General features: G+C 39.4%; 1 protein-coding gene across 1 annotated transcript in view; it reads right to left on the minus strand.

Annotated features, from left to right (window-relative positions):
• The window catches only part of DCLK1 (doublecortin like kinase 1), a 404,307-nt gene extending 394,071 nt beyond the window's left edge, over nt 1-10,236 (minus strand). The window contains 2 exon segments of the mRNA XM_049778893.1: nt 9,887-10,120; nt 10,123-10,236. Of these exon segments, the coding sequence (XP_049634850.1) occupies nt 9,887-10,120; nt 10,123-10,227 (339 nt within the window). The 5' untranslated portion in view covers nt 10,228-10,236.
• Between the last annotated feature and the right edge of the window lie 15,344 nt (nt 10,237-25,580).

Genomic DNA, 25,580 nt, shown 5'->3' on the forward strand with positions numbered 1-25,580 from the left:
GGTTTTTTACAATATAAGATCACATATTAGGAGATTCTGGAAGTTTGTTCTCTTTTTTTTTTTTTTCTTTTTTTGGTTTTTGGGTCACACCTGGCGGTGCTCAGGGGTTACTCCTGGCTGTCTGCTCAGAAATAGCTCCTGGCAGGCACGGGGGACCATATGGGACACAGGGATTTGAACCAACCACCTTTGGTCCTGGATCAGCTGGTTGCAAGGCAAACACTGCTGTGCTATCTCTCTGGGCCCAATTTGTTCTTTTTCTTAAGATTTCTGGAGGCTATGAGTAAATTGCAAGCTTGTAAATTCTTATTATGCTGTGACTTGACCTCAGTCAGAAAACTACCTAATCTACATTTTCACATCAGATACCTTTCAGACTCCTTTAAGGTTAAAAAAAAAAATACATATTCAAAAGTAATTTAAATGAGGGAGGCCTGTAATATATTTCATTTTTCCAGATAATAAACCTTACTAATTGGAAACGCTTGGCAAACTAAAGTTTACCGTTGTGTACACTAGTAAAATGAAAAACTTAAAATACATTGAGCCTATATACCTGACTGAGTAAAATTATTTTATAGAACACAATATCATAAAAAAAGTCTTCGGGAACCTATTCACACATGTACACAGCAACATTTTATTATCTAAGTAGTAGGCATCAATTTAAGGAAACAACATTGCATAAATACCAAAAAGAAAAAAAAAAGATTCCAAAGACATTTACAGATCATTTGTCCATAGAAATCTTTCAAAATAATACATGACAAAAAAGCTTACAGAAAATAAATTTGAATGTTTATGCCAAGCCTGAAAGAAATGTCAGCTTCTCAAATTTAAAGCAGCTGATAAAAAATGACAAAGAAAAAATTTGAGATTAAATTTTTTTTTTGGGGGGCACACCCAGTGACGCTCAGGGGTTACTCCCAGATATGTACTCAGAAATCGCTCCTGGCATGGGGAACCATACGGGACGCTGGGGATTGAACTGAGGTCTGTCCTGAGTCAGCCGTGTGCAAGGCAAAACCCTATTGCTGCGCCACTGCTCTGACTCTGAGATTTTAAATATTTTTAACTTAACTCACAATTGAAAAATAGAGGGAATAAAATAAAAAAGAGAAAAGTAACAGGACTTTAAGATGTAGTAGGTTGCTATAATGTGCAAAACCATTATAATTTTATAAAATATATGGACACAGGATTAAAGAAAATAAAAATATAAACTGAAGATACCATTCGAAACCTTATTAAATTGATAACAAGTTTTTGGTAAAGCAGCATGGTCAACTATATTTGAAGCATAAAAATGTTTATATCTCTAGTGGCTTGGACTGATACAGCTGCAGAGAGGGACACCGGTTCAACTTCCCGGCATCCCATATGGTCCCCCAAGCCTGCCAGGGGGATTTCTGAGTGCAGAGCCTTGAGTAATCCATAAGCACCCCCTGATGTGGCCCAAAACAACAACAACAACAAAAAATGTTTATAGTTTATATCTCTGATCCACATTTTGATATATTAAAAATTTTAAGTAAATAATAGACCCAACACAAACTGTCAAAATTGTATACTGCAATATCCATAAGCCTAAAGTTTTTTAAATGGCCTATTAAAACTTCAAGTAATAAGTGTAAGTTTCTGAATTGTCCACTTTACAAAATTAAAAGGCTCCTAAATGACAATTTTGCCTTCAAAGAATTTACAATGCAAGATGTGTGTATTTGAAAAGATTCCACTGCAAGGCAATAAGTGATAATTGCTAAAATATGTGATTCTTGCAATCTCAATTCACTAGAAGAAAGAAATCATTTCCCTTCCCACAGTGTGATCAATGAAAAAGAAATGGAGCTCATGCTGGCCTTGGGCACAAGGTAAAATTTTTATGACAAGAAAAGAAAGGTGGACAGCATCTCAAACAAAAAATTTTAAATATCCTACTGCAGGGTGCAATAAAGGAATAGTCTGTGATAGGCTAATATGTATTCCCAAAATGTAAAATAAAATGGCCCATGAGCAAAGAAAGGTGGGTAGACTGCAGTAAACAATGGGGTCAGTTTTCATTCTTGAACAGACTCAGGTTCTTAAAAAGAAACACATTAGCATTTTTTTGAGGCGGGGTTGGGCCACACTCCATGACCGGTGATGCTCAAGGGTTACTCCTGGCTATGCGCTCAGAAATGGATCCTGGCTTGGGGGGACCATATGGGACGCCGGGGATCGAACCGAGGTCTGTCCTAGATTAGCCGCGTGAAAGGCAAATATCCTACCACTGCACCACCTTCCAGCCTCTGAACACATTAGCTTTTATGAAGACAATGACCATAGAGCACAGTGAGAGAGAAGTCAATACCACTTCAAAAATCTATTCTAATTAACAGGAGAAAATGAGGAACCAAAATGAGCCTAGCACATCTGCATGCGAGACTGAGAGGAACAATACTGTGAGGAGCACCTAACAAAGAGAATAAAACAGAACTGGCAAACAGATTGGATGAAGGACCCACAGGAAGATGAATGAATGATGGCATGTAAATGGAAACATTTAGGCTCTTTTTTTTCGCTTGAGTATCCATATAAAAGTAAAGGGAACATGTTGAATTATATGGTAAGGAAGGAAATTAATTTTGCTGAACACATATTCCATCTTAAGTTCTTATTAGTCATCTAGTTGGAAGTTTCAATAATCTGAAACAGGGTTTACAGGTTTCTAATATAAATACATGTGGAAACAATAGCTATGTAAACTTGTGAAAATATTCAAGAATATTCTCCTAGCTGAAAAAGATGAGATCTAGGGCAACACCAGAATTTAAAGAGTGGCAAGATAATGTAGTTTCCATTGAAGAAACTAAGAAAACCAAATGCCAGGGGCAGAAGAAGAAAACAAGGATGGTGAGTTTGTGGTAGGGAGGTTCAAATATCAGCAGAAATATTTTTCAGGGACAGCTGAGAAGCAAAAGATTTCCTAAATGATCACTGGACAACCTATTTGAAGGCCACATGTGATCCTATAAAAGCCACTTCAATTAAACATTGATGTCAAATTTATTGTTATTAACTTTATCCACTTATTCTCTAATTCCTCTTGAGTTCAGTGAAAACTTATTAAGTTCTTCTCATAACTAGGTAGTGAGGTGTCCAATAATTCTTTAACTTCCAGGAACTTTGTCATAAAACAAGTAAATATATTATAGTGCCATTATAATCAAGGGTTTGACATAAGACTAGAAATAGAATAGAAGCTGATGTTTTACTTATAACAGCAGAACTCTAGGTATGAGAGGTCAGCAAGATCAATTCAAGAATTTTTTAGCACTGCTGCTGAGGGGATGAGAATGGAGATGATCTTGACAATATAATTTACATATATTTGCCATGGAGCAAATTCTAGTCTATGTTATTTTACTGTAAGTCTTGCTACACCCTTATCACAAAATATCACATAGCAGGCACACTAATGTCACAAAGAGTTAAAGCAGCTTGTTCAGGGTATGACTAGTAAAGATGGCACCAGGCTTCAAGTGTAGGTGGGTCTGACTCTACAGCCATGACTGAATCAGGATCCTCTGTACTCCCCAAGGTGTCCATCCTACTCTTCTCACTTGGAAGAAGGGAATCCCAGAAATAAAAGAATAGACAGCAGCTGAGCTCTGGGATATGTTCAATGTGCTACAGAAGGTAATGTCAATTAGAAGTAGGATGCAAGGGCCAGGAATGAAAATTACAAAGAGCATAGTAAAGAGTAAGAGGTATATTCTTTATGTAAGTGGGAGAACCATAGGGAAAAAGAAAAGAGGAGAAAAAAGTGATTTGTGTGAATAAGTAATATGCAGTACTTCCAGTTTGGAAATTATTCTAGAGCACAAGAGTCTTAAAATACCTGGTTTTAAGTAAGTTTTGCATGGGAATGAGAAAAAAAGAGACAGAGTTTAAAAAGTGTTTAAAAGACAGTGTTTAAAAAGAAAATAATAACTAAATAAAAAATAAACTTTAAAACTACTATATGCTTATCTTCATCCAAAACCATGCTTTGTACACAGTGGCCATGTCTGCATTCAGCCAAGTTCCATAGACTCAATCTATTCTTAAAAGAGATTTAAATCAAGCTATGAAAAACTATGGGTATACCAGCCACACAACTGAAAATAGCAATCGAGGGAGAAGAGGATGAGCCAAGTCCCCCACACTGCCACTTTGCCAACGGCCCAACTTCACCACTCATCTATTGCTCCTGCAGAGACATGAAACCAACCAAAATTCCAGGTATTCCAAATATTGGGCTGACATCACCCAGGACTTTTTTGGAGTGAATGTGAAACACCCTTCACCTGTTCCTCACTACCGTCATGCACTTTCCCAGAAGCCATGGCAGCCAAAACCACATCCTAGAAAAGCCATGTATCAGCAATAGTGCCTGGAATTCCTGAACCATGTGGTTAATACTGCCATCCATGTAGGAACATATCAGTTTAGATGCCAAAGTGTAATCTAAAGCCACCTAATATTCATAGCCAAAAGTTTAGTAACAGGATTACAAGAACTGCTAAACCTTCTGACAATGACGTAATGACCTCATTGCAAGATACAATAATTTCACAAATTTTCTTATTGATGTACTCTTTTTTTTTCTTTTTTTTTAATTTTCTTTTCTGCTTTTCTGTTTTTAATAATTTCATTCCCACTAACTGGAAATAAATGTATTAGATCAACTATGTCAACACTGAGATAACAGGGCCTTTAAAATAAAGTAATTTGTATTTTTAAAAAACTATGTTTACCATAAGTACAGGAAAAATATACCTCTGCCCCCAAAAGTATTTTTAAAGAATATTTTAAGAAAAATACCCTGTATATAAATAAAATATAACTATAGCTTGCCAAAAATATGATCAAAGCTATGAAGAGGGCACAAACTGATGGGAGTTATGTATGTACATTGCAAGGACATTGGCTCCATTACTCACACCACATCCTCCCCACACCCACCGGCACCCATAGTTTTCTGATCCCCCAACAGAAAGAAAATATAAGAGACAAAAACAAACACCTATTACATTTAAAACTATGAGAAACATTTTTTCCCAATAGGTTAGCAAATGGCCAAACATTTAGCACCACTTTCATTTTTTTTTTTTTTTTTTGGTTTTTTGGGTCACACCCTGCAGCACTCAAGGGCTAGTCATGGCTCTACGCTCCTGGCAGGCTCGGGGGACCATATAGGATGATGGGATTCAAACCACAGTCCTTCTGCATGCAAGGCAAACTTTCTTACCTCCATCTTATCTCTCCAGCCCACACTGTCTTTTTGAGGCTGGAGAAAAAGAAGTACTTTCCCAAGATTCTTGGTAGGAATATAAACTATTGGTTTTATAAAGAAATTTTTTTTGCAATAGCTCTTAAAATTTTAATGCTTTATACTTGGGGCTGAAGCAATAGTACAACAGGTAGGGCACTTGCATCTGATGAAGGTTCAAACCCTGGCATCCCATATAATTTCCAAGTCTGCAGGAGTAATTCCTGAGTGCAGAGCCAGGAGTAATCCCTGAGTAACTGCTGGGTGTTGCCCCAAAACAAAACAAAATAAGCTTGATGCTTGTACATACACACACACACACACACACACACACACACACACACACACACAACACAACACACATATTCATTCAATAAATGTTACTCAAGGAATATACCCTTAAGATATTCGACTCACATGAAAGCCTAATATTCAAGAACAATCATGAAAATCATTGTTGGTTTTTTTTCAAATAATAAAGAATTGAACACAATCTAATATATCAATAAAATACTGGCTTAATAAATTAGAGAACATTTGTATAAAGGAGTTCTATGAGTCAGCAAATGAATATAATATTCTATTCAGATGCCTGGGACATTTCAAGTGCACACAGAAAGACACAAAATTTAGCCCAAGAAATTACATGCTGAGCAAATATCTATCCTTCAGAATACACTGTATCTCTGAGGAGATGGACAATCAAACACTAAAGAATCTTTTAGCCTTTGAAAAATTTTTAGAGATCATAAAGATTATAGCTCTTTAAAAGTGAATTTGTAAGGCTGGAGAGATGGCACAGTGGTAAGGCATTTGCTTGCATGTGGCCAAACCGGGATGACCCTGGGTTCAAATTCTAGCATCCCATATGATACCCCCATACTTGCTAGGAGTGATTTTCTATGCCAACAGAGCCAGGAGTGAACCCTGAGTGCTGCCCAGGTATGACCCAAAATAAAAAATAAAAAACAAAACAAAAAGAAATAAAAGAAAGAGTGAATTTGTAATGTTTTAATATGATTGGGAAAAACACGAGAAAACTAAAATTTAGATTTTGAAAAATCAGGAGGAGAAAAAAAAATTGCCAAGAGAATGGAAAATCCTTCACTGGGGTACAGTACTTGCCTAAGGGAGGATTTGAAGAAAAGTTCTCATTACTGTAGTTAAGCAGAGTTCAATTGGGGATGCAGACCAGTGTGTGTGGGAGGGCCAGAGAGATTCTAGAACTTTAAACATGGTACAAAGATGGTAAACAATTTTTTGGTTCTTTTGGATTTGAACTACATCTTGTGGTAGTCAGGCTTACACATTACTGTGCTAAGGGATCACAGAGCACAGAGTGGTACCTGGAAACCAAATGGGATGCTATGAATTAACCTCAGTGGGCAACAAGCAAGGCAAATGCCCTAATCCTGTACTATCACTCCAGCCTGAAGATAACATAAATATAATATTCAGAAGACAACCTATCTGTACTGCATTTATTCTAACATTTAGAGGAAAGTTTCTGGACTGTCTCAAATGTCCATTTGCTGAAGATTGAAAGAAATCTTAAGGCAATAAAAATATCAGTGATGTTTGAGGGATACTGGGAGAGCAGAAAAAATTATAGGCTGTGAGAATTGTGCCACTATCACAATGACAATCCTTAAGGATATATCAGACTTCACAGAATGAATGATACCAAAAGTTAAATAAAAGGTCAACTAGAAACATTGAATGACAATGGAAAGTCAATGAGATTCTTGACTAGTCAATCTGTCTACAAATTATCTGGCCTGGTGGGAAGAAATTACTAGGTAGAAAAATATGGAGTACATGGTAAATCTCTGTGTTACTTAATTTTGTTCTGAAACTTAAAATGACCTGAAAATAAGTATTATTCAATTCTAGCCATCAGTGCAACAGACAGTTCAAGTGTTCAGTTTGACAGTTCTGGGGACCACTAGAACCACACTTTTGTGCTGAAAATGTGGTTTTACCAAGGTTACAGTTAGGGACACTTTGGGGGCTGAAGGGCAAGCAAAACTAAAAAATGGCTTACGGCATCACCCTTTAACTGGTCTCCAGCCCAAAATAAGTTTTTTTAAACATCAGAACATTCTTGGGGCCATAATGATAGTGTAATGAGCAGGACTTACATACAGCCTATATATATGCCTTACATACAGCAACCCAGATTCAATCCTTGGCATTCCTTATGATCCTCCATAACCCTGCTGGGAGTGATACCTGAACATAAAGTCAGTAGTAAGCCCTGAGAACCACCAGGTGCAAAACAACAAACAAAACAAGCTAGGGGGCTGGAGCTATATCAACTAGCAGTCGGGCTATTTGCCTTGCACAAGGACAACCTGAGTTTGATCCCTGGCATCCCCATATGATCCCCAAGTCTGCCAGGAGCAATTCTGAGCACAGAGCTAGGAGTGACCCCATGAGTGCTGGCAGGTATGACCCAAAATAAAAAATAAAAACGAAACAAAATGAAAAAAAGAAAAAAATTGAATTTGTAATGTTTTAATATATTTGAAAGACATGAGAAAACTAGAAAATTTGATTTTAAAATATCGGGGAGAAAAGAAAATTGCCAAGAGAATGTGAAATTTCTCTGGCCACTTGTCAGTGAAGACCAATTGTAGGTGAAAAAATACCGCTATCCTATAGATGTATCCTAGTGATTCTAGTACAGCCAACCCCTGACTTCAGTATGGAATAGAATTTCAATTCCATCAGCCTTCAAAGGGATCAATGGGCCATGCACCTGACTTTATATTTTAACGTTTTATCTAGTTCTCTTAGAATAAATAACCCACCAACTCTTTTCACAGTTATGAAAAGGACAATAAAATTCCAAAGTTGGCACAGAAAGATTTTGTGTTCATTCTTCCCCTTTAATTTACTGGAAGTCCCACCTCTAAATAGAAGAAAAAAAACCTTGACAGGTATCTTGGCAGGAGGACAAGTCATCAGAAAGAGAGATGAATTTCCACTAAATAAACACACCAAACCAGTTTTCCCCAGCTGTCAAGCAAAACCAGTTACCACTGCACTAGCAATTCTGTAAGGAACAGAAGGAAATTAAAAAGTGAGGAGAGACTCAATAACCCTTAACTTGAGTCAAACTCTGGTTTTAAGGGAGCAAAAGAAATTTTGTCGGTGTGTAGTCAGGCCAGATCCACACAAAATTTTTTTGATGTGGCTAAGGAAATGAATTCTTCTTGTTACCTGCAAAAGAGAGGGTGTACGTTATATGTATGACACCATTAGGATCCAGTAAACAAAATCTGGGAAACAGAATCTGAAATGAGAATGAACTCATTAAAAGCAAACTATTTCAGTATTCCTCAATTTCCTTTTCTGTGTTCCATTGTATTAATCTAAAGCTTTTCCAGCTTTAAAACATCAAAAAAAAAAACAAAAAAAAAAAAAAACCTTATTCTCCAAAGGCCAACTATCCTTGTTTACACCTTAATATAAATTTAATTTGTTACATCTCTAAATTACTTTTACTATTCTTATGATTTTAAGATGATCAGAGATTTGTGCCCTGTTCAAGTGAGGTAAGAATTGCTTAGAATAGAGAATATAATGTATAAATATAGATATAGAGAATATATATAGAATGTAGATACAGAATAAGGGATTTACTTGCATAAGTAAAGCACTAAGCTAATTTCATGGAACCAAGTAATCATATAATCACATAAAGTGTCCTAAAGTAAAGAAGTATTGGTAACCTAAATTGAAGTAAAAAAAAAAAAAACTACAGACAGAGCCATTTATGTTCCCAAATTACTATACAAAGACAATGATCATGATATTAAAAAGAAACAATCATGCTGATAAACATGACCAGAAAATCTATTGTTTGGTCCAGGACCAACACTAATATTCCTTGATCCATTGGTATTTTCAGCTCTAGTGTGATAACAAAACTTCAACACGCATCAGAAGTAAAATGACTTACACTATTGTTATAAAAGTAGAAGTTGTTGCCTGGATACAATGAAAATAACAATAAAAATAGAGAATGCTATAACATTAAACCCTTTCCCTCTGAACTCCTAAATTGCTTTAAAACTTCCCTTTTTTCTAATAAATATCGCACCAGCAGAATGAACTTAAAATGTGTACACAATAGGATACTTCCTAAATACAGAACAATCTCTCTCACATATAGAACTTAAAGATACACAGCAAGATAGCATCGAAGGTCCAAAGGCAACTCAATAGGAGAAATGACCTACAGAACAGAGTCAGGGGTGAGAGTGGAAATGTCTTGGGGTCCTGGGAAAGGAGGAGAGAGGATACACTGGTGATGGGTTATGACATGGGTTTGAAAATTATGTGCATGAAAAAAAAAATAGAAGAAATTGTGGCATGAATAGTCATATATTAGTAGCACTGTAAAACACTGAATCCAAACTAAAGGATTAAAAAGAAAAAACAACAAGGAATCCATCATATGGCTAAATATTTGCAGTACTGAGAAATCAAGTGGGAGATGAGAAAACATGTAGAAAAATAAGAATTCATTCATTTGGGTCACTAGGGGGCCTATTTCACAGCTCACCTTCCACCGTTGGTCCAGGCTGAAATCTTCTTGAGTCCCTCGATGGTGTAGATTGTTTCTCACTCCCTGGGGGGCAAATTCACATTATCTGACAGAGTTCGGGTCAAATCAGCCAAAAGGGCCTCATAAGATCGGAAGCGATCTGGGGAGATGGCATAGACAATTCCTTTGAAGTACGATCTCCATTTCGATAGAAAACGAACTTTCTTGGCCTTCTTCTCAGAGCTGAGGGTCTGCAGCGTGCGGGTTCGGTATAAAAGCTGCAGTGGGCACTATGTGTGGGGCTGGGCAGTCCATTCACCCGAGACCCTCTGCTGTATCTCTGTGCCTTATCTCGCTCATCAAAGTGTTCCAGCTCCATGTCTCTGCCAAAACGACATGATGTAGTCAAAGTTGAACCTATTAAGTACAGAGACAAAAACAGAGATACATTCTGCTGTTATTTTTAAGACCAGGGTTTAAGAGGTTCCGTTTGAGAGCAGCTGGTGGTGATAATACTATGACTGATGATATATTTAACACAAGTTATCAAGTTGGCAGACAAAAAAATAGCAGCACAAAACCCAGTGGAAACAGTACATGCCATCACACTAATCCCCATCCCTCCACCCTCCTTTTTCTAAAAAAACCACTTCTATGCATTGACCACAAATACCTGTCAGACTTTGATCTGGCTATTATTTCCAGTAGCTCCAATAAATCTTTCAACATTGATATCTCCATGTACAGGTAAAGAAACCAAGGCACAGAAATATTTTTCCTAACTCTCTTCAAGTTAAGAAATGTATGCACTAGTTCCGGAAGGTGGGAGGGGAAAGAACCTACCATTGGCCAGAGTTGATGTACGAAACCTGGTACCACACACAAGTCAGAAAATAGCCTTTGTGCCCAAGCAGCAGCTGCTAAGGCAATATCCCTTCCTCCAAAAAATTTTTCCAAAAGACCTCCCTAGCAGTGGGGAGAAAATAGTAAGAGTGAATTGAAAAGACATAATTCCAAACTACAAAGGAACCATAATAAAGCAGCACCAAAACCCACATGAGGTAGTGTAAATTATAATCCTGAAGACTCCATCAGAAATAATCTCCTATATAACCTCTCTGAAAAGGAATTGAGAGGGAAAATGCTAAGGATGTTTAACAAGTTTAAAGGAACAATGGCACAGTTGGCCAATAAGACACAAAGAGGATATGAGAACCAAAATGAGGAAAATACAAACACAAATGACTAAACTGAAAAAATTAGGTGAAATTAAAAACTCACAAATACAACTCTTCAAGAAGATCATACAACAGGACCAAGTAAAATGTATTCTGAGGATGCAAGGATGGGCTAACATACATAAGCCAACTAGCATAAAGACAATCATATTAATAAAGACAAAATCATCAGTAAATGCAGAGAAAACATTTAACAAGACTCAACACCTATTTATGATAAAAAACTCAACAAAATGAGAATTAAAGGAACTTTCTACAGTACAGTCAAAGCCATGTACCACTAACCCACAGCAAACATCATTCTCAAATGATAAAAACTAAAAGCTTCCCCCCTCCTTTTATTTTTGGTTTTTGGGCCACACCGGGTGACACTCAGGAGTTACTCCTGGCTATGCACGCAGAAATCGCTCCTTCCATGGGGGGACCATATGGGACATCAGGGATCAAACGGAGGTCCATCCTGGGTCAGCTGCTTGCAAGACAAAAGCCCCTACTGCTGCGCTATCGCTCTGGCCCCAAAACTTTTCCTTCATTCATAAGACAATGTTGCCTACTCTCACCTTTTCTATTTTAATATAGAATTAGGCAAGAAAAATATATCAAATACATTCAGATAGGAAAAAAGAAGTCAAGATTCACTATTTACAGATAACATGATACTATATTAGAAAACCCCTAAAGACTATATAAAAGTTCCTAATAAATTTTGTATATTAAGGCAGAATACAATATTATTATGCAAAGTTTATGTAATTTTTATTTGCAAATAATGAAATAGTAAAAAGGGATTTTTTATCTTTGAATCTCCTCTGAAGTAATGGTGGACCAGGGGTCAGGATTCCTTTTATACTGGTGCAGTGGGAGATTGTTATAGCTATGAATCCAAAACACAGACGCAATAATGTTGACACATGAGATCTAAGTTGCAAGGTTGCACATTGAGAGATACATTACCAAACTTTATAATGGTGGCAGGCAAGGGTTGATGGATGATAGAATATGAGAACACTGTAGATAGGAGCTGACACTGGTGGTAGATTTGTGTTAAATATTATATGCCTAAAACTGAGATATTAATAACATAAATTGCAGTTCTTTAACTAAATAAAAAAATTAAATCCCATCCCATTCATAATTGTGCCTCAGAAAATCAAGTAACTAGGCCAAAACAATAGTACAGTGGGTAGAGTACATTGCCTTGCATGGGGCCAACCTTATTTCAATACCCAATTCCCAATCTGGTCCCCCACCAGTCTATGAGGAGTGATCACTGAGGCTAAAAGCAAGGAGTAAACTCTGAGCACCTGCCAGATAAGGCCCTTCAAGCAGTAAAAGAGGACATGATGAGATGGAGGATTAATATCCATCATCAAAATAGCAACATTCCCCAAAGCATTGTGCCAGATTCAGTGCCAAAACCGTTATCTAACATCTTCTCATATAGCCAGCCATTTATCCTATCCTTGGGTTCCATTCAATATACTAGTAGTATATTAGTATAGTATATACGACACTATATGTATCATATATACTAGGGTACCTTTATATACTAGTGTACTATATATACTAGTATACTCCACTATACTAGCAGGCAAATCTTTGTTCAGAGTTCATGTAAACAAAATGCTCTGGGGTCTGTCAGTTTTGACATCTGGGACCCCCATACGCACTAGTAACTCCCTGTGACACATGTCCCTAATTTGCATAGCACACCACCCAAAATGGGAAAAGTTAACCACTGTAAACAAGTTCTTATCTAATAGAAATGGGAACACAAAAATTTTTATACTGCAGTGGGACCTTATACCCTATACACTTGCATACTGACTTGGCTCTTAGACTCTAGTTGATTCGACACTGACTATTCACCCCCTGAACCTAGGATTCCACCTATGGAAACAAACAAGGTTTCCCACATCAGCACCAGCAACATAATTCTACCAATGGAAGGCTCTACTACAACCATGGCACTGACTTACTCCAAAAACAGTTCTTATACTCACCCTGACACCCTGACAATCAGGGTGATATAAGACATACAGCAATAGTCTGCTTTAAGAGCAGGATTCTCTGCAATGTTAACTGATGAAGAGATGGAACCAGATAACACAACACACCACCCGGTCTTCAACACAGGACGTGTCCAGAAAAACAGGACCCTATAACTACAGAAACCTGACAGCAACAAACTATGAGAATGAAGAGCTGACCACAGAGAATGACTAGGGGGTTGGACAACCGAGTGTGCCTGGAGCCTTGAGTTGGTCTTATCCCAAAGTGCTTCGGGTTAAGATCTCCCTGTTTTTTAGGCCATAGGTGTTAATTTCCAATTTCTTCCATATTTTACTGTGCCTATGCAAATGATAATTGCCATCACACACACACACACACACACACACACACCACACACTTTTTTAAAAATCTTTTTCCCATCTCTGGAGAAAAAAATGGGAGCATATTAAACCTTCAGCTTTTGCATTAATGACTTTATAGGTGATGTTTCACAAATATAACTGCTAATAAATTCTCTCCCCTTCCATTTCTTTAATTCCCTGTTCTCTTTCTATTTCTTAATAACTTTGCTTCCTGTCATCCTGAAACAAATGTATTACGTTTGTTTTGTTTCTTTGTTTTTGTTTTGGGGCCACACCCCATTGACTGGCTATGCACTTCAGAAATCACTCCTGACTTGGGGGCGGGGGCATATGGGATGCCAGGGGATTGAATCATAGTCTGTCCTAGGCTAGCACTTGCAAGGCAGACACCTTACCTCTTGCGCCACTGCTCCAGCCCCACAAAACAAATGGATTATGATCAGTTATGTCAACAATGAGATACATTTTTCTTTAAATAAATAATTTTTAAAAAATCAAAAAAACAAAAAGGATACAAATTCTATTTTTAAAGAAATAGACTAATCTCGTGAAATTCATAAGGAACAAGGAAATCTCCCCCTTAGCAAAAACCAATTATTGGGAATCAAAAGATGGGAGGCATCACTTTCCTCACTTTCAAATGTACTACAGAGTGGTAGTAATCAAAACAGCATGCTACTGAAATAAAGACATACTCCCAGATCAATAAATTAAAATTTAGGAGACAGACTTTATGTATATCATTGTATCAGATAACCTTCAATAAAGGAACAAAAGTTATGAAGTGGTACAAGGGAAAGCTTTCAACAAGTGGGTGGGGTCAGAAAAAACTGGTCAGTTACATGCAAACAAAGAAAAGAAAAGAAAAGAAAAGAAAAGACTAGAAAAGAAAAGAAAAGAAAAAAAAAGAAAGAAAGAATTCAGTCCTTTTCAAAGCTGTGCATAAAAGTTAAATCAAAGTGAATGAAAGAAGTTGATTCAGATCTGAATCTACAGGTACACAGAGGAAATCATAGGCAAAACTTTCTATGAATATTGAATTTAAAGCCATCTTTTTTTTGGTGGGGGTCACACCGGCGATGCTCAGGGGTTAGTTACTCCTGGCTCTACTCTCAGAAATTGCTCCTGGCAGACTTGGGGGACCACATGGGTAAGGAAGAAGAGATGAACAGAAACTTCCTCAAAGAAGAAATATAAATGGACAAAAAGCAAATGAAGTCATGCTCCATATCACTGATCATCAGGAAAATGCAAATCAAAATAAGAATGAGATAGTTACTTCAAATCAAACACTGGCATACATCACAATGGAAACAAAATAACCAGTGTTTGGCATTGATTTGAATAAAAAGGGGACCCTATTCACTGCTGGATGGGAAGGTTGACTGTTTCAGCCCTCCTTAAGCAATATGGGCAGTCCTTAAAAAACTAAGAATTTGGGCCAAAGTGATTGCCTTGCACAAGGCCGACCCAGGACAGATCCGGGTTTGATCCACAGCATCTCATATGGTCCCCCAAGCCTGCCAGGAGTGATTTCTGAGCACAGAGCCAGGAGTAACCCCTAGTGCCACTGGGTGAGGCCCAAAAGACAAAAAAAAAAAAAAAAAAAAAAAGCAAACAAACAAATCTAAGAATTGAATGTCCATATGACCTAACAATATAAACATCTTTAGAATATGCCTCCAGGATCCCCAAAACAAAATGGAGAAAAGACATTTTGCTCCCTAGGTTCCTTACAACTATATCCACAACAGCCAAAATCTGACAATAACTCAAGTGTCTATGAATAGATGGCTGGATAAACAAACATGGTGCATATATACAATAGAATATTACTCAGTCATAAGAAAAGATTAAATCAAGCAATTTTCTGCCACATAGACAGATCTAGATAGTATTATGCTGCATGAAAATAGTCAGAAGGAAAGACACATAGGAACTATCTCTCTCCTAGGCAGGATATAAGAAACATAATTGTGGAATAACAAATGCCCAAAAAAGAACAAAGAACAGGAGAACTAGTCTTCAGTAGAAAACATGATACCTGGTAGGGTATGTACCTATAGGATAAGACAGGGAGGGCATAAAGTCTATAGCAGAGGAAAGTGTTTAGCAAGGAGTAGAAGGAGGTGGTGTTGAAAGGTATTAAAGCATTATGCACTGTAACCCACACGCAGAATCATATAATATAAAGTACAATTTATATATAAAATTATATATACATATATATATATATCTTATAATGTGCACCTTTTAGGAAGCAGACTAATAGGTGGGAGGTAAAAGGGGCCGGGGGAGTTCCAAAGAGGCATTGGTGAAGGAAGTAGTATTGAAATATCTTGTGCCTAAAACACATTCATGAATAAATTTGTCATTTCATAGTGGACTAAAAATTTTTTTCAAAATTAAATGAAAAAATGCTTGCACTAAGTAAGAAAGGCAAACCCAGATTTGCCAGATTCAAAACCTCTGGCTGTGCTCATCTAATGGCCAGTTAAGAAATATGCTTTCAGATCACTCACTGACTAAACAGCTGTGATAGGCGACAGGAAATGTAGAAGGTTCAGGGAGTATTTAACAGGCAGGTTGTAAATGTTTTACAAAATGCTGTTTTTCTCTATGGGCAGATGGAGAGCAAATTGCATCAAGCAATAGTTTTTATCAATGTATGGGAGATTTTCCAATACATTCCCCATATTCAATGGGTTTCTTATAAAGCAAAATTTATCATAACTGACTTCCTTACATTTAGTATGCACATGAATTTAGTCTTAAAAAATTGAGGAGGAGGAAGAGGAGGACTTGGAGAAATGGAGAAGGGGGGAAGGAGAAAAAGAATAAAATTTAAAAGGACCAAAATGTGCTTCACCTCTCCTTCCACTAAGGTCATCTCCGTGAATGAAAAGACTGAAACTTAAAAATGTTCCAGACTTGACCCTGTGTAAACTGTGTAACCTTAGACGCTCTTCAATCAATCTCTTGAGGCCTCAGTGTCCTCAATCCACACATTGGGAATGCTACTAGTACCTACTACATTGCTAATATTAAGTTAATATACATGAGCTACTTAAAGTTAGATTCCAACATATGTTAAGTACTGTGTGATATTTATATTAATAAAACCTAACTCTACCACAGGAGAACCAGTAGGACTGACCCCCCCCCCCATGTTCTGGGAAAGAGGCTCGTTAAGAACCCTGATTTCCCTCTCTAACCTATTGAAAGGATAGGCCATAGCAACAGTACATTGGATAGAGTATTAATCTTACATACGACTGGCCAATGGGGATTCTAATCCCCACATCACTATATAGTCCACCAGCTCACCAGAAGTAACTTCCTGAATGCATAGCCAGGAGTAATCCCTGGGTATCAATGCTGTGGTCCAAACATGCATACACATAAACTTTCTGAAAGGTTCACCATTTTTATTTCTACTGACCCTTGTCAATAGCAAAGGCTGTACAATTAATTCATCCTTACAAAGAAGTTAGTTGATATGGGTATATGGAGTTGTCCTTTGCATATGCAGGTTGGTGAAAGTGGCCTTGGGAGTGGGGTGACATGTTTTAAGCAGGACATTCTAAAAAGTGGGAAAGTCTCAGATTCAGAGGAAATACATTTTTTTTTTTGGTTTTTCGGGCCACACCTGTTTGATGCTCAGGGGATACTCCTGGCTAAGCACTCAGAAATCGCCCCTGACTTGGGGGGACCACATGGGATGCCGGGAGATCAAACCACGGTCTTTCCTTGGCTGGCGCTTGCAAGGCAGACACCTTACTTCTAGCGCCACCTCACCGGCCCCCTCAGATAAAATACATTTTAATGTTGAAAATAGAACGTAAGGGAAGTGAAAAATTTGGAGCAAACTTTAAAATTCCACCACATGGACTGATTATCCCTTTCCAAAGGTCAGTTCAAATTAACCAAGGATACTGACAGAACCTCATTGATCTCTCCTTGATCCTCAGTGAACCGATCCATGATTCATTCAAACTGGCTAAAATCGCATGTCCAGGCACACTAATAGAGAGGACTGTGCACTTCTGAAATAAATGAAGTGGGAAAATATAATATATATTGACATGGTTGGGGCACTATGATTTATTAATCATTATGATCTGAACAAAAAATATTCTCTTCTAAAGTTTACTTACAATACAATGGGATTGATATAATATTACTACTAAAGGTGATAAACTAGGACTTGAAAATCTTAACTACAGTGTTGGGTTTTGTGAGACATATTTAGTGACTCTGAACCTAACTCTCCCGTCCTTCTATCCTCCATGCAGGTCCGTGCAGTGTCCAGCACCCTGGAAGAGCCCAGATCCTCTATACTGGCCCCCTTGTCACAAGGGACCAGTTTGCTAAAACCTTCAGTCTTAGCTAGTGCTGTGAGGACTGGGTAAACTACCTATTTGCAGAAGAGGTGAGCATCACCAGATCTCCAGTACCCTAATCTGTGCATTATTTTATCACTGTACCTAATGAGAGGTGAGCTAGTTCAGTGTCTTTTCTCCCAATTGTGGGGGGAATAACTCAAAAGAATGTTAAGTTGCATCCACCTTAAAAATGCCATATATAGGGCCGGAGAGATAGGCATGGAGGTAAGGCATTTGCCTTTCATGCAGGAGGGTCATCGGTTCGAATTCCCGGCGCCCCATATGGTCCCCCGTGCCTGCCAGGAGCTATTTCTGAGCAGGACAGCCAGGGAGTAACCCCCTGAGCACCGCCGGGTGTGGCCCCCCCCCAAAAAAATGCCATATATAGATAGCTAAGAAATGGTGTCATTGATTTTCAAATTAGGCAATTTCAAAGCGATGATCAGTTGATATCCGTTTCTTCAGACAGCCATTTTACTGCGTAACACAATCAACATTTTGCTCATAATATCATAAATACTCCTGGCTTTATTTCAGTGTATTTGACTTTAAGTTCTAAACTTTTTGTTTTCCAAAGAGGATGTGTGTTGTAGGGGGGGACACAAAGGGAGGCTTCCAAAGTCACCCAACTCACTAGGCACTTCATAAATAACAAAGGCCAGATTATTCTTTGGAGGCTTTATTTTTTTAATGTATTGATTATTCTTTCAAACCCTAAGGGTGTCTTCTCAAATCTATATAAAAGTCAAAGATAAGCTAGACAATAGCAAAGCATGGCACAATTATGTCACAAATCCAGTACATTGACAACTTGCAAAAGTCAGAATTCTCTAGAGGGCCCAAGAATTTCATACTAAAGGGGAAAACAAAAGATCATCTTGGAATATAGAAAAGTGGCTTTCTGTTTTATTGTAGTTGCACATTTCCTCGAGTTAGATTACAGGTTTAGTTGGAAAGGAACGAAATATGTTTTCCTTCCTTCACTGAGCCTTCTCCAAAGTAGGCAATGATATGGCAATAACAACAACAAGATAAGCTGAAATCATTTTCAAGGCTATAGCTATCAGTAAAAAGAAATGTCATGAACCATCTAGAAATAACATGCACCATCAATATAGGTGCTCATTCCCTTGCCCTGGCTGGATCAGCTAATCATGACTTGGTCTTGGTCCTAACACTTAAAAGAACAGCTCCTAGGAACAATTAGCTGAGCTTTCAAGGTTCTCATTTTCTGCTCAAGAAGCCAAGCAAGCTCACAACCAAGGCCTGTACACTCATGAGTCATGGTAACAGAAGGGCCGATGGCTTCAGTCCACAGGCACTTAGGTGGAGAGAAAAGAAGGAGAAGGGCTAAGCGCTGCTTCTCAGACATTTTCCCATGAACACTGCAATAGCCAAGAAATCAAAGTCCTGATTGTGCTCTGTGGGAGTTCTCACCATTTTGTGGAACCTCTGTGTTTCTCTTTCTCTATATAAGCACATGAGTTCCTGTATGAGAAAGAGAGACAGACACAGAGAGAGAGTAGCGAGAGAGATCGGAAGAAAAACACTACTACATCTAAATAGATAATGAACCTTATTGTACATTCTATCAGAGGGATGGGGTATGCAGGTGGATAGACAAGCACGGAGGAATAAGAGGCACACCTCCAGAGCACGTGCACCCCCTGAACAGACATCACAAAATTTGTGCCTCATCTTCTCTCAGGTTCCTGCATCCAACCTTCCTTATCCCTTTTGACACTCAGTCATGTGACATTTCCTACTTCAAACGCATGTCCTACTTTTTCTTTCCCCCACCGAATAAGGTGATTACTATTTAGGGACATTCACAGAATCATGCACCAGAACCACCCTGCAGTTTGTGGCCGCTGAACCAACGCGGGTGGCAGCACCTAGACACACTCGCAGGCGTGAAGGGAGACAGAGGGTTTGAATGAAACCTTTCATGGGGCTACTCTCCTCCCAAACCACGTCTTCTTCGTGCCAAACCCAGCCCGTGATTCGGTGCAAACCTGATTTTAAAAAATAAATAAATAAATAAAGCAGTCTCTTTTGTGGGGCATATGCGGGAGGTGGGGGGCGGGGAGTGGGGGTTCCCAGCAGGAAAATGTCATTTCCTTTCCGCCTTGCTTTTAGCACTGCAGGTACTAATGTGAACAGAAGGCAAAGCCTCGCAGTCTGCAAGGGGGAATTCGGGATCTTGCAGGGGGATTTGTAGTGTTTTTTTTTAACACCCACCCTGCAAAAACCACCAACCCGTGAGCAGAACGCCCGGCTCCTCCGGCACACGACCCACCCTCCCGGGCCCACGGGGAAAGCGCGCACACAATAAAAGGCCTGGCTCCGGCCCCTCCTTGCTGGCCACCAACACTTGGTCCAGTCTGCTCCTCCAGGTCCGACCGTGACAAACCCCCACCTGGAAGTCGCTCCGCCCGGGGCTTCTTCTGCAGCAGCTCCGCTATTTAGGCGGCCGTAGAGCCTGGAGGGGCCCGGCTCGCCCGAGCAGGCGGGGTTCTTTTTTTTTTTTTTTTTTGCAGCCCCGAAGGAACTAGACAAAAGAGGCATGGTGCCAGCCCTCGCAGGAGCCCCGCCCTAACTCTCCGGGCCCCCAAGCCGGGACGCGGCCGGCTGGCTGGCTGGAGCGGGCAGAGCCTTCGAGGAACGACGGGTGTGTGGTGTGCTGTGCTGTGCCAGCCTCTACCTGGGCGCCCCGCCTTTCCCTTCCCAGAGGCCAGAGGTCTTGAAATCCCAGCCCCCGGGAGCCTCCTCGGGCCCCGTCCCCAAGAAAGGCAAGGCAATCACGCACCAGTCACGCTCCGGATGCTGCCGGTGAGTCTTTGTGACCGCGCTGGGGTGGCTTCCTCCTGCTGCTGCCGCTGCTGCTGCTGTCCGCGGCGGACGAGGCGCAGCCGGGGGTTCGGGGCTGGGCTGCAGCAGCTGCAGATGAACGGGCCGCTAGATCAGGGGTGAGCCTCCGATCGTTCCTCATTGAAATGCAGCGCTTTCGCTCGCCTCACTCCAGCCTCTCTCCGAGGAGGGCGGCGGCGGCGGGCGCGCTCCCCTTTTCTTGTGGCTCACACACGCCCTCCCCGCCCGCCCCTCTCTCTCTTCTCCTCTCCCTCTTTCCCGGCAGCCGCGAGCGCGCCCCGGCGCCCCCCGCCCTTCTGGGGCCCAGGCGCACCCACCCCACCCCACCACGACTGCGCCCGGGGTCCTCCTCCCCGCTCCCTCCCGGGCCGCGATGACCTCAGTGCTCCGGGGTTGTGCAACTCCCCTCCCCCACCCCTTCCCTAGTCGTCCGGGGAACCGGGAAGGAAGCTCTGGGCGACCTGGGAACACACAGAGACACAGAACATGGACCTGGTCAAGTCTGAGCCAGGGAAAAAAGGGCTTGGGAAGAGGTGCCATTGGTGGCCCTCCCACCCCCACTTCTAAGCAGAAGCAAAGGGAGCGCGCGCACGTTCACACACACACACACACACACACACACACACACCACACACACACACACACACACACACCACGCTCTGTGATGTTACTTGACTTGAAGCTGACACCTATCCCTAGGATTTTTTTTGAAAGCCAGTATGATCGCCCTCTTTCAAACATAGCACTTTGCAGTCATCTATCTGCAGCTCTTCGTAGTCAAGAACTGGATCTGTACAGAGATGCCACCTTTCACCTACTCTGGACCCCCAAGATTGGAGTCATCCTTGAAAGAATGACCTCTGCTGAAAAGCTGGTTGGGTCACAAAAGGCTCTTGATCCTTAAGGACCGGTTTTTATACTGAACATTTGGGGGCATAAAAGTCTTTGCGGTCAGAGCTGAAAAGCCCCTGAGCTCACCCAAGCCTTTCATAATGGTACCAGCAGATTCCCAGCCCAGGTTTTTCACAGCTTCCTCCTGTTTATGCACAAAAGACCATGAAACCTTTACCTGGTTTATAAGGCAACCTAATTTTAGAGAAATTAATCTCCTGATTTGCAGTCTTGTTGCTCTGAGCATGTATTTGTCTCCATTATGCATATAAATACTTTTTTTTTTTTTTTTAGTTTTTGGGTCACACCCAGCGGTGCTCAGGGGTTACTCCTGGCTGTCTGCTCAGAAATAGCGCCTGGCAGGCACGGGGGACCATATGGGACACCGGGATTCGAACCAACCACCTTTGGTCCTGGATCGGCTGCTTGCAAGGCAAACACCGCTGTGCTATCTCTCCGGGCCCTAAATACTCTTTCTTAAAAAAATAAGAGCCACACCCTGAGGTGCTAGGAAGTCTGGCTCTGCTTTTGACAAGATGAACTTCGGTGATTCTTTTGTAAAAGTGGTTCAGCAGTAAGAGGGTAATATTATGGTGCCTCAGGGGGTGGCAGGGGAGAACCAGGCTGAATATACCACTTGAGCTCTCTCCCAGGGTAGTCAAGCTATAACTTTTCCGTAGAAAAATCAAAATTTAATTGTCTTACACAAAACTAAAAGATGGAACTGGCCTTGGCTATATATTTGCTAATTTATTAATAAATAAGAGCTTTTCTGAAATAACCTCGAAGTATTATGTAAATGCTAAGTAATCACAATTCATTAGGAAATTCAGTTCAAATGAGATGCATGTTACATATTCAACAAGTGTTGCAATATTTATTTTTGATCTATTTATTGAATAGCCCAGGGATATGAGCAAAACGTAGTCTCCAAATGAACTAAATAGAATGTACTAAGTGTATTCCTCAAATTCCAATGTAAAATGAGGGCCAGGGGATAAATACGGAGAAAGTAAGAAGCCATGGGTATATTTCAGAGAACAGAAATCAGAGCTTAATTTATCTTTCCACTTTAAATGCCAAGTGATTTCTGTCAAAATGTTAAACCAAAAAATAAATTTTATCTCTTCTCCCCTAAGGACAACTTATCAGGGTCATTTCTAAAGTATGCTAAGTAATTTAATCATCTTTTACCTCTTTCCTAGGTAATCTACCTGAGACATGCAGATAATGCATTTAGAGAAACAATTTTAATTGCAATCCCTAATTACAATTACATATCCTCCCCAGAAATAGCATTAGCAACACTTTGAGAAACCAAGGGAGAAAATATTAACCAATGAGTACTCAACGGTACCTACTGGCTACCACATTATGTTAATATTATTTAGTCAGGACAGCAACCATGTACTAAATAGCTCCTAGTGACCTCACTAAAGTTATTACAGTGGCCCAAAGTTGCTTCCAATACAGTTTAATTCTTGGAGAAATCAAACTCTCTCTCTTCAGTAATAATTCCTGACTGAAAATGTTTCCTAACAGGAAATATTTCCTAACAAGAAACTCCTAGTTCAAGTAATTTTCAAAAGTTGAGTTTATTCCCTTCATATCACTAAGCTATTGATCAAAGTACTAACTTTTCTTCCATGAATCTAAAGTTACTGAAGATCTTATAGTAACTCCTATTAGCTAATATTATTTAAGGCTACCATTAAAAGAATGCTTGAATTTTTAATTTTTAGGTTATACCTGGTGATGCTCAGGGGTTACTCCTGGATATGTGCTCAGAAATCACTCCTGGCTTGGGGAACCATATGGGACTCCAGGGATTAAACCAAGCTCCATCCTGGATCAACCTCATGAAAGGCAAACACCCTACCATGGGGCATCACTCCAGCTCCCCAGAGTGCTTGAATTTTGTCTGTTCTGTGAACTTTTACATATTTTCTTATTTTATTGCTGTAAGAACCATTCAAAGAATGAAATAATTTAGAATTTGGGAAGTTACATCATTTCTTCAAATTCACACAGCTAACAAGTGTCTAAGCCAGCTTCATTTTAAAAATAATTTCCCGCTTTAAAATTCCAGTCATTTTTCCAATTGTTGTTCCCATATGCTTATAAAGCAAGACCAAATTCTAGTGCAAAATATTTCCTTTGGAATGCATTCTTATAATCAATGTTATTTTATATACACAGAGAGAACCGTCTTCACTGTTAAGAATACTATTTTTTTCTGCTTTCTTTCATACTGGGTCTATTCTGAACTAAAGTTTTACAAGAACATTCTCTCTGGAAACACTTGTTTCACATTCTTTGGACATCCTTTTCAGACATTAATTTAAACACGGCGATTTATTTTTCCTAACAGTAAAAAAAAAATTTAGGTGTAGACAGACTTGAGCTAATGTTACATGTCCACATTGTCACCAGCACCTTGGGTCCTTTCAGCTCTACCACCCTCAGTGTGGGACTATGTCATTGAGATGCCTTGATGTCATAAAATGCCTGCTAAAATAAAGCTCTAGCCATCCTATTTTGACCCTAATTAGGACAGGTACACCTTCCTAGAACTTCTAAAATCCCTGACCTTAATTACGGTCAAGGCCCCTCCTCTGTATAACTCCCTGGGCCACAATCACTAAAGCTGCCAGTACAGTTGAGATTGACTAAGTCTCTCAATGCCAAGCCCCAAATTAATACATCTGAAAATCCCTTGAAAACTGTGGCCCATAGCTCAGCAGTGGCAGGCAGCTCTTAGACTTCAAAATGGGATCTAACTCGAAGGCAACAGAAGGAGAGAGAGAAAAAGGAAGCTCCTCTACTTTTGTTCCTGGAGGGAAGTTTTCAGGTACTCAGCCAGGAAGAGAAAGACAGCTCAAAATACAACAATTTTAAACAAGGTAAATAGTTCAAAATTCTGGAGTTCATTAAACTTCCAGGCCCACAGTACTTGTGAAGTTCTAAACACATAAAATTAAACTAAAAATTTTGCCTTTGCCATCTTCTTTCAGGTATTTTTTATTAGCATTTGCCTAGAAACTATACTAAATCATAGAAAGTCAAAGGCAATAATCACAATTGGATTTTAACTGGAAGAAATGCACTTCCTGTTTTTCCCCTCTATATGAAGATTTACTCTGGACAATTTATAATCTCTCTTTATAGAGATTATGCTCTTTGAGGTTGAGGGCAATTTACAGTAGTTCTTATACCTGACATAACTATGAGGAGCAGCTTATAGAATATGATCATCAGAGTCTTTGTGTTTCTTCCAGTATTTTAGAAGCCATTTATAGCACTTCTCAAATCTTTTCATATTTCCTCCCAACTACCGAACTCTCACTTTTGCTTTTCACAAGAATGAAGGAAACTCTGCAAGGTCAGCTCTTGGCAGCCCTCTCTAATGTTTACTCTGGGCAGCAATTCCTTCCACAAGTTTTTTTCAGGCTCCACTGTGTAGCTTGTAATGATAATGACAGAAGTGAAAAAGAAATAAGCTTAGGTTCTGAGAGGTACAGAAATCTAGACATAATGGATGAGATCCTAAAAGTAGTTTGTAATAGGCCACTTATCTCCACTAGTCATTCCAAACATGCTGAATTATACATATATAGATGTGATTAGATATAGATATATAGATGATATAAATACAGAGAGATATGGATATATATGTAGATATGAATATACATATAGGTATTAATATAGAGATAGAGATAGAAATAGAAATAGAGATAGATAGATAGATAGATAGACAGACAGAGACAGACAGACAGACAGATAGATAGATAGATAGATAGATAGATAGATAGATAGATAGATAGATAGATAGATAGATAGATAGATAGATAGATTGATAGATATTCCAAACTATATAAGGTTCTGATTATTCAGGAATAATAAAAAAAAAAGTATCACTCTCCAGAGCTTCCCAAAGTTCTTTTCTCTTCTAGTCTAAGTGTAATTTCTCTT

This window comes from Suncus etruscus, chromosome 8 (genome assembly GCF_024139225.1).
Source record: "Suncus etruscus isolate mSunEtr1 chromosome 8, mSunEtr1.pri.cur, whole genome shotgun sequence".
NCBI lineage: Eukaryota > Metazoa > Chordata > Mammalia > Eulipotyphla > Soricidae > Suncus > Suncus etruscus.